At 47.8% G+C, this 9,921-nt stretch overlaps 1 protein-coding gene and 1 non-coding gene across 3 annotated transcripts in view; both read right to left on the bottom strand.

Moving 5' to 3' along the window:
* The window catches only part of IL13RA1 (interleukin 13 receptor subunit alpha 1), a 65,154-nt gene extending 57,090 nt beyond the window's left edge, over positions 1-8,064 (bottom strand). For both annotated transcript variants that reach the window (XM_073799364.1, XM_019949518.2), the window contains exons 1-2: positions 7,931-8,064; positions 1,189-1,328 (exon numbers count right to left, since the gene is read on the bottom strand). In XM_073799364.1, the coding sequence (XP_073655465.1) occupies positions 1,189-1,328; positions 7,931-8,009 (219 nt within the window). In that variant the 5' untranslated portion in view covers positions 8,010-8,064. The remainder of the gene's footprint in view (positions 1-1,188; positions 1,329-7,930) is intronic.
* On the bottom strand, positions 2,843-2,969 carry LOC117310480 (small nucleolar RNA SNORA35). The gene has a single exon (XR_004524625.1). It is a non-coding gene; the product is annotated as a small nucleolar RNA SNORA35 (small nucleolar RNA).
* Positions 8,065-9,921: the final 1,857 nt, after the last annotated feature.

The following is a 9,921-nucleotide window of genomic DNA, read 5'->3' on the forward strand; positions in this document are numbered from 1 at the left end:
CTCCAGACTCTTCCTGCCACCAAACTGCTCGAACATGGTGATTCCACAGTTCACTGAGCCAAAGTACTGTCATTAATAACAACTTCTCATTGGCCTTCTCAAAATCCAGGACAAATTCAACCCCAAACATCCTCCACCTCCCCCACCCATACACTGAAAGAAGATACAGTCATCCCTCTTACACCCGAGGGGCATTGGTTCCAGGACCCACCACTGACACCAAAATGCATGGATGCTTGAGTCTTTAATTAAAATGGTGTAGTGTTTGCATATGACCTAGGCACATCCTCTCCTATACTTTACATCATCTCTAAATTACTTATAATACCTAGCGCGACGTAAATGATATGTAAATAGTTGCCACTACGAGGCATTCAAGTTTTCCTTTTTGGAATTTCCTGGAATTCTTTTTCCCTAATATTTTCCATCTGCAGTTGGCTGAATCCACAGATGCAGAACCCAAGGACTGTATAAAGATATAAAACAGTTTTGAACAGACGATATGATGCTTTGAGGAACCTGTCAATTAGCAGGGGCTACAAACCAATAAGGCTCAAAAGGAACTTCCATTGAATAAGACTATCATAAAGAATCCGAAATTATCCAATCTTGTTAACAAAAATTCACTTAAATCGGTCACACATCCGACTGGAAAGGCCGAAAGTTTCTCTCATCTTTCCTCAAGCATCAGGGAACTGTCTGGTCAACCCCACCTGCCACTGACATCTTATGTTTTCATTTTCCATATGGCCATTTACTTTTGCATCACATAGTTCTTGCATATCTATCTGTGCATGGGATTAGTGAGATGGTAAATTTGAAAATTCCCTGAGGAATGGCAAGTGCTATATAAATACAAGCCTTCAGGCAGCAACACAGAAACCAATGTTAACATAATTAATTATTCACTGGGTGCCTACAGGAACCAACTTTAACATAATTAATTATTTATTGAGTGCCTAGTATTTCCTAAAAGAGTAATAATCTCAATTGTATTTGATTGGCAAATATTTTCTAATGTTCAATTTTGTCAACAGTTGTTTCCATAATTTTCCCAGTTAAAACATTTGGACACAACTCAAAAATAAAAATCCCACTTTGAAGTAAGATTAGAATTTGACTTATTCTTAGCTCCAACTCACAGGGTTCACTTTACCTTATCAATGCAATATGTTCCAGAAAACTTACCTTATCTTGTTTGTTGCCAAAATGACTAAAATACTTTAGACTACAATTCGGGCTGGCTCCCTCAGGAGGATTCCATGTCCATGTGACTGTGCAGAGGTTTTCAACAGACACACTCAAATTCGTCACAGGTGGCTGAGTTTCTGTTCAAATCAAGCACAAGAAATACATTTATCCACAGCAGCCAGTGTTTTCAGTGGTTAATTTAATCCATTCCTCCAAGTCCTGGAGACCAAGAATCAGAAAACTGAGTTATCAAGAGCTAACATTTATTGAGCCAGGCAGCATTCTAAGTACTCTCCACAACCTTATGAGACAGGGACTCTCAGCCTCATGTAAAGATGAGGCGACTGAGGCACAGGGACATTGAATCACTGGCCCCATATCCCACGGCCAGTCAATGGCAGAGCTGAGATGCAAACCCAGAAAGTGTGGCTCCCAGGCCGCATTCTTTTTTTTTTTTTTTTTTTTTTTTTTTGCGGTACGCGGGCCTCTCACTGTTGTGGCCTCTCCCGTTGCGGAGCACAGGCTCCGGACGCGCAGGCTCAGCGGCCACGGCTCACGGGCCCAGCCGCTCCGCGGCATGTGGGATCTTCCCGGACCGGGGCACGAACCCGTGTCCCCTGCATCGGCAGGCGGACTCTCAACCACTGCACCACCAGGGAAGTCCCCCAGGCCGCATTCTTAACCACTTGCTATGGTGTGAACACAGAGGAGAGTATATTCTTAAATGTCCAAGTTTTCCTCCGGTGGGTATTTGGGGTCCCCTACACTGCGCGCTCAGGCCCATTCAATACAGACAGTTCAATCCCAGCAGTTCTGCAAGTCAGTTTAAGTGGCTCATCTTTAATCGTGCTTGCTAACGTGACCTGGCAATTGTTCTTATAACTTTTCCAAAGAAGTACTGAGAAAGAGATCTAACAACCCTGTTGCTCCCCTGAGGTCTGACACTAAACAACTGGAACTGTAGCTTTGACAAATCTGAAGAGGGACGAAAAGAGGAGAAACTGTGAACCAGTGTCTTAAAAAATGTGTTTCATTTTGAGAAAACCCACCACTGTCTCCACCAAATATTTACTGGCTCTATTATCCTGGACCCAGCTTTAGGATCGGGGATAGGAGTTTTCATGCTTCTGCCAAATGCAGGGAAGTACATATGGAGGAGGGAAAGGAAACACCATTTCAAACTTTCCTGAGAACTTCTCCTGAGGCCAAAATCGTCCCACGGAAACTGGATGAGGGCTCCTCTGTCCTATCTTTGCAAATTTTCTGTAAGTCGAAATTTATAAAGTTTATTAAACTAATTTTAAAAACAATCCCCCCAAATTGTCTAAAGTGGCAAACTTAATCATTATTAATTACTTAAGGACTACAGTTTTATTAATTTATCAATCAGTAGTTCTATTTTATACTCTATGCCAACACTTTGGAGTGCTCTGGGCCTCTTACATAATCTGCAGTATTTATGCCATTACCTTCCTCTTTAACTGAACAAAAAACACCATTTGTCCCAAAACATCAACCCCACAGGCACTACAGAGGTGGGATTCCCCCCTAAGTCAGGTTTATACACAGCAGCCTGCACAGACCCTGAACTCTCAATATTCATTCCGCCTTTCCTAACTCAACTACCATCAGGCTTTCTGAAAGGTAGACCAAAGGCCCAACCGTGGGGAGGAGGAGGCCACAGCAGGCCAAGTCCTTGTGGAAGCAGGGGGTTCCTATTGCACTGCATTAAAACCCAGCCAGTGCCAGGAGCACCAATGGCTCAGGCGACAGTGATTTTAAGTTAGGATTTTAAGTGATTACAGGAGTGTATAGCTATTCCAGTTTGGCCTTTCGAACATCACGTCAATGATATTTTTTATTTATTTATTTATTTTTACCGTACGCGGGCCTCTCACTGTTGCGGCCTCTCCCGTTGCGGAGCACAGGCTCCGGACGCGCAGGCTCAGTGGCCATGGCTCACGGGCCCAGCCGCTCCGCGGCATGTGGGATCTTCCCGGACCGGGGCACGAACCGGTGTGCCCTGCATCGGCAGGTGGACTCTCAACCACTGCACCACCAGGGAAGCCCACGTCAATGATATTTTTGAAGGCAAATTGTTTATCAGGTATAGAGTCTCTAATGAAAACTTTGTTCCTACTGAAGATTACAATTTACTTTAGGATTATCTCCCTTACTGTGCAGTTTCCAGAAACACACTAGAGCAAAAGTCCAGGATAGCTGGCTTAGCACTTCCTGACACTCTGCCTTCCCACAAACCTCCCACTCCCACACAAAAATTAAAGCCCTAACAATAAAAATATTACCTATTTATGGTTTGCTTAAATCATACCCCAATTTTCAAGGTAGTCTAAGACCTTTTTAAATCTATTTTTGAACCTCAGTATTTTAATAGAACAATAGCCGGCCCTATTTCCAATCTCTCAAACGGATTTCATTTTCCCCCATCTGTTCTGAAGCATCCTTTAGTCAGATCTTCTAACAGGTTTGCATTTTAGGCTACTTGTGGCTATCTGCCATCCTTTTTTTCCCCCCTAATGTTTCCTTCCATTTCTCTTAAGATTTTTCTACTTCCTATACTTTAAAAAGCACACATGCTCACAGAAACTCTTTTTTTAATTTTTACTTTTTTAACATCTTTATTGGAGTATAATTGCTTTACAGCGCTGTTTTAGTTGATGCTGTATAACAAAGTGAATCAGCTATACATAAACATATATCCCCATACCTCCTCCCTCTTGCGATACAATCTCCAAATGTTTAAATATATCTGAATATATGTATGTGGGTATAATACATCCAGACACATAAATAAGTGGAGACCTGTGCTTCTTGTAAAAGTCTGTAACAGCTCCTCATCTGTAAGACACATCATTTCAGCGTAGTGTAGTGATTAAGAGCACGGACTCTGGAGCCCTACTGCCTGAGCTCATATGCCAGCTCTGCTACACACCAGCTGCCAGGTTACTTAACCTCTCTCTGCCTCAGTGTCTGCATCTATAATGTGAGGATGATAATAGTAAACTAATGAAAAAGGGTTATTATGAGGATTAAATGAGTTAATACAGATAAAAAAGAACTCAGAACAGTGCCTGGCACAGAACAAGTGCTGTGTAAATGTGTGCTGTCTGCTTTCTTTCTTTTTGAGGAGACGAAACAGTTCTAAACAGTTGCTTTGGTTTTCTCTGGAATTGATATGTGTCCGTGGCCTTAGAGACACAAGCTTCTCTGCCTGATAAGCTTTCCTTAAGCATCTAATTCTAACCATTTCTTAGGGGTTGATCACTCACCAGAAAGGGGAGTGGGAAGGAGAGAGGGACTCAAGTAGCTCCCTCAACTAAACGTCAAACCTCAAGTGAGTCTGTGTGGACATCTAGCACAAGATCCCATTCGAATTATGAATTAACATGATCAATGCTGTTCCTAATAATAAGGCATGTTACTTAACTAAAACTTTTTGCTCTCTCTTGTTCAATCACAGGAGCTGGCAGAAGCATGCATATTTCGGGAAAAGTCAAGGAAATCACAAGAGTTATACATGAGTCATTCATCTCCTTCCTTTACATCTACTCAGTCATCAACCTCTTTCAGAGCTTTTTGCAACACTTTTTTAAAAAATAAATTTATGTATTTATTTATTTTTGGCTGCACTGGCTCTTCATTGCTGCGCGTGGGCTTTCTCTACTTGCAGCGAGCGGGGGCTTCTCTTGTTGCAGAGCACAGGCTCTAGGCACACGGGCTTCAGTAGTTGTGGCACGCCGACTCAGTAGTTGTGGCTCGTGGGCTCTAGAGCGCAGGATCAGTAGTTGTGGCGCGTGGGCTTAGTTGCTCCACGGCATGTGGGATCTTCCCGGACCAGGGCTCGAACCCATGCCCCCTGCATTGGCAGGTGGATTCTTAACCACTGCGCCGCCAGGGAAGTCCTGTAACACCTCTCTCAATCATCCCAATCACACTAATGCGCTCTGCTGGGCCCCGTGAGCCAGGCAGACATACAGCAGTAAGGCACGGGCCTGGACAGAAGGCGTGCACAGCACATCTTTCTAGTGGCCACCTCCAACCCTAGATCCCTGCGTCGCTTCGCACTCCAGTGATTCCCCACACTCAGTCAAGTCTCCCTGCTGGCTTCTCCTCCAGTGTCATTTCCCTCACGCTGCGCCCCACTGAGCTTCAAGGGCAAATGAAGCCCTTCTGCCTGGACTGATTTTGCCAATGCACCCTCCTGCCAAGCTGGGCTCCTCGCTGAGCACAAAAGGGCACCCTCACCCTTACCTCTGGGCCTCTGTAGCTGCTATTCCCCCCAACTGGGAATAACTTCTCCTCCACCTACTCAAATGTCACCCACCCTAAAAGTCTAGCTCAAACTTTAGCTCTTCCATGACACTCCCAGCCCTCAGTTTCCCCTCTTCTGAACGCCTACAGTACTTATTGTTTGGACTACACAGTCTGGCTATTATAAAGCAAGTCTCCAATACATGATCATTCACTTCATACCAATGGCCTGTACATACTTGCATGGGTGCCAACCAGTCCTGCCCTGCTACTCTGGGAGGGGCCCAGCTCCTCTCCCAGCCAAGGACTCCCTTCAATTCTGCAGAGAGAGGCACTGAATACAGTGGTTAGGGGCACGGCCTCTGGAACCAGGCTGCCAGGGTCGGAAGCCAAGCTCCTCCACTCTATCACCTACGAGAGCTCTGGGCCTTGCTGTGCCTCAGCTTCCTCACATACAAAACAGGACTAATAACAGCACCTACAGGAGGGTTTTGTGTAAAAATTAAATGAAATAGTTCAAGTGGAAAACTTAGAACGCTGCCCGGCAGAGTAAACACTATATAAGTGCTAGCTGTTATTAAGACATGCCACAATGTGGGCTACCAATCTAAACAGACTAAACTAAGCTGGTAACCTAATCTTTTATAAACACTCAAAAGATTAGCGCTGGAAGAGCCCTTAAAACTTACGGAGTTCAACCTCCTGTCACAGATGAGAAAGCTGCTGTGTGAGGGGAAATGACAAGCCCTGAAGTCCCACACCTGGGAAATGTCAGACCGCTAAAACTCAAGTCCCCTGACTGTTTTTTTTCTTTCTTTTTTTTTCTTTAACCATGCAATTCTATCAATATTTCCAATGGGAAAAAAGTTTTTCTATTTCTAAGTAACCAAGTTACTAATGAACTTCTGTGACAAAACTGATTAAGTTGGGGGTTGCCAGTATTACTAGAAGGCCAGCTGTTTGTTGTTCCAGGTGCGTGGGGGGAGGAAATCTGTAGGAGGGAGGGGGTTAGAGTAGCACTGTGAAAATCAGGAGACTAATGAGATGGGTGACCCCCTCCCTTCTTTGGACTGCAGCTGCCCCATATGATTATGGGAATCAGATCCCCCCAAGTGAACTGGGGGCAACGATTACGCAGTATACTCTAAGGTTCTAAGCCAACCTACAGAGCCTGGCTCAGTACTAAACAAGGCAGGCACTTGAATCATTGACTGTCAAACTTCAAACCTCCCTCAAGTCTCTACTCAAATGCCACCTTTTCAGTGGAGGTCTTCCTACTCCACCCTATTTACAATGGCAAACCCCTTCCCTGCTTTGTTTTTCTCCATAGTACCTATCGCCATCCGACATACCTTATATTTTACTCCCCCCCCCCCCGCCCCCGGCCCCTTCCTCTGACTGCCAACAGCATATAAACTCCAAAGGGCAGGGACTTGACCTGTTTTGCTCACGGCTCCACTCTCTGCCCCTAGAACACTGTCCAGCACAGAGGAGACTGTGCATACGTTTTGTTGACTGAATCAATAGAGGCTATCGAGGTTTCCTAATCAACATTTCAACTTGGGTTTCAAAGCACAACACACTGGTTGAAAATGCAATAAACAAATTGTGGGTGTTTGTGTCAATGTGACAATAAAACCTATCGAATTTGGGGCTAGAATTTGAAGTTATACTATCGTCACCAAAAATGTCCATTAGGCCGCTCATGGCAAAAGCTGGCCGTGAGGAATTCATCAGCCCTCAACTTCTCACAGTAACTCTGGTTGATTAATTTAAATTGCCGCACCAGGGTGAGGGGTATACGAGAACTCTCTATACCATCTTTGCAACTTTTCTGTCAATCGAAAATTATTCCAAAATATAAAGGTTAATAAAGGAAAAGGAAAAAAAGGCATCCACGTGGATGCTGCTCCGAGATTCCCACCGGATTTCTTGGACGCCAGAGGTGGCCGCGACCCTCACGTCCTTTTCCTACAGCGACTAGGAGCTTTAGAGGTTCCCTCCGACTCCCACCCCCTCGCTGGACCGGCCGCGCAAGAAGCCCCGGCGCGTCCCAGCTCGCCCGGACCTAGCTTGCCGTCCCCGCGGCCTCCCGACCCCTCATCCCCTCCCGGGGGCACCGGCGACATTCCGGCTCCCGACCCCGCGGCCCTCCGATGCCACGGACTCGTTTCGGCCCCGGGCCCCGGCGCTAGGCTCGGCGCTTCCCGACGACCGAGGGAAGTGCGGCGACAAGTCGTCGTCCTCCGGCCCCGCCGCCGCCGCCCCTGCCGCCCGGGATCCGGAAAAACCCGGCCGCTCCGGTTCCCCCACCTCTAGCCGGGCGAGGGAGGCGGCGGCGGCCGCGGGCGCGGGGCGTCGTGGGGACGGCCCCCGGCGCCCACCCCCGCCGCGGCGCCCCCGGAGCGCCCCTGCTGGCCTCTCGGCCGCGACCCCCGCCGCCCCGGGCCCCGGCGGCCGCACTCACCCGCGGGCGCGGCCACCCCGCCGCCGCCGGCGCAGAGCAGCAGCGCCCACAGCCCGCAGAGCCGCGCCGGCCGCTCCATGCAGTCCCTCGCTCGGAGCCCGGCCGGGCTGCAGCCGCTGTAGTCTCCGCCTCCTTCGCCCCCTCTCCCACTTCCCGGCTCCGCCGCCCTGGAGGCCGGGGGCCGGCGCAGACTGGAAGAGCCGCCCCGCCCACAGGCCGCAGGTAACCCCAGGCGGTCAGCGAGGGCAGAGGGGCGGGGCGCCCGCGGCTCCCGCGGCCTGACGTCTGGCCCCGCGGCAGCCGAGCCGCCACCGCGCCCCCGGAGTCCGATCGCGGGCCAGACAGAACTTCCCTGACCTTGTTGCGGCGCGGGCCCCCGCCGCCCGGCTCGGTGCGGACTGTGCAGCCTGGCTGAGCCTCGGACAGGCCCCGGGCTGTGCCCTGCCGGGCACCGGGCCCGGGCGGTCTCGGGGCAGGAGCCTTACCCTGGGAGTCTGGAGACGAGGCTTCCAGTCGTTGGCCTGAGTCCTTGTTTCCTAAATTCTGACCCCGGGGTTAGTAAACCCAGGCCTGACCTCACAGGGAGGACTTGGAAGACCAAGGAGGGGACTTGGCGGGAGTGTGCTTTGTCAACGGGACAAAAGGTATATTTGAAAGCTGGTGAGACATAATGTTGAGTCGAAGAAAAAAAGAAAAATTCTAAATATGAGGGACAGTGCCATACTATGTACTTCGATTTTTCAAAGCTCACAAAGAACTTTCTTCATCTTTCTTTTTGATAGATATATATTGAGAGACGGAAGGTGAGCGGGAAGGATACACATTGAATATGTTCAAAGTGGGTGACTATGAAGATTAATGACGCTGAGGGTGGAGGAAAACGGGAACCCTTCAGTTTCCTGTGCCTGCTGTAACAAATTACCACAAATTTAGTGACTTAAAACAACCCAGCTGTATTATATTAGAGTTCTGGAAGTCAGAAGTCTCCCTGGGCTAATATCTAGGTGTAGGCAGAGCTGCGTTCCTTCTGGAGGTTCTAAGGGAGAATCTATTCCTCGCCTTTTCCAGCTTCTAGAGACTGCCTACATTCCCTGGCTCGTTCCTGTACCGCTCAGGCCTCTGCTTCCCTCGTCACATACTCTGACCTTCCTGCCTTCCTTTTACATTTATAAAAACCCTTATGATTTGATTGGACCTACCAGATATAGAGAAGGAACTAGTGGTTGGAGGGGCCATACAGGGGTGGGGGAGTGGGAGGTACAAACTACTGGGTGTAGATAGGCTATAAGGAGTATAGCCAATATTCTGTAATAGCTGTAAACGGAGTGTAACCTTTTTAAATTGTGTACAAATTTTTAAAAATTGGGGGGTGGGGGATTTCCCTGGTGGTCCGATGGTAAAGAGTCCGCCTTCCAGTGCAGGGGACGCAAGTTCGATCCCTGGTCGGGGAACTAAGATCCCACATGCCTGCGGGGCAACTAAGGCTGCGCGCCACAACTACTGAGTTCAAGCACCTCAACTAGAGAGAAGCCCGCGTACGTGGCGAAGATCCCTCATGCCGCAACTAAGACCTGATGCAGCGAAAAATAAATTAAAAAAAAATTTTTTTAAGGAAAAAAATAGATTTGGACCTACCAGATAATCCATGATAATCTCCCTATCTCAAAATCCTTGATTAATAACTAATAAGAACCTACTGTATAGCACAGGGAACTCTACTCAATACTCTGTAATGACCTATATGGGAAAAGAATCTTAAAAAGAGTGGATATACGTATATGTATAACTGATTCACTTTGCTGTACACCTGGAACTAACACAACATTGTAAATCAACTGTACTCCAATAAAAATGAATTTTGAAAAATCCTTGATTTAATCACACCTACAACGTCACTTGTGCCATATAAGGTAACAAACATATTCACAGTTGTCTGGGATTAGGTCATGTACACCATTGGGGGGGGATTATTCTGGCACTATCCCCCCCAA

The sequence above is a fragment of the Tursiops truncatus genome, chromosome X (assembly GCF_011762595.2).
Source record: "Tursiops truncatus isolate mTurTru1 chromosome X, mTurTru1.mat.Y, whole genome shotgun sequence".
NCBI classification, from domain to species: Eukaryota; Metazoa; Chordata; class Mammalia; order Artiodactyla; family Delphinidae; genus Tursiops; species Tursiops truncatus.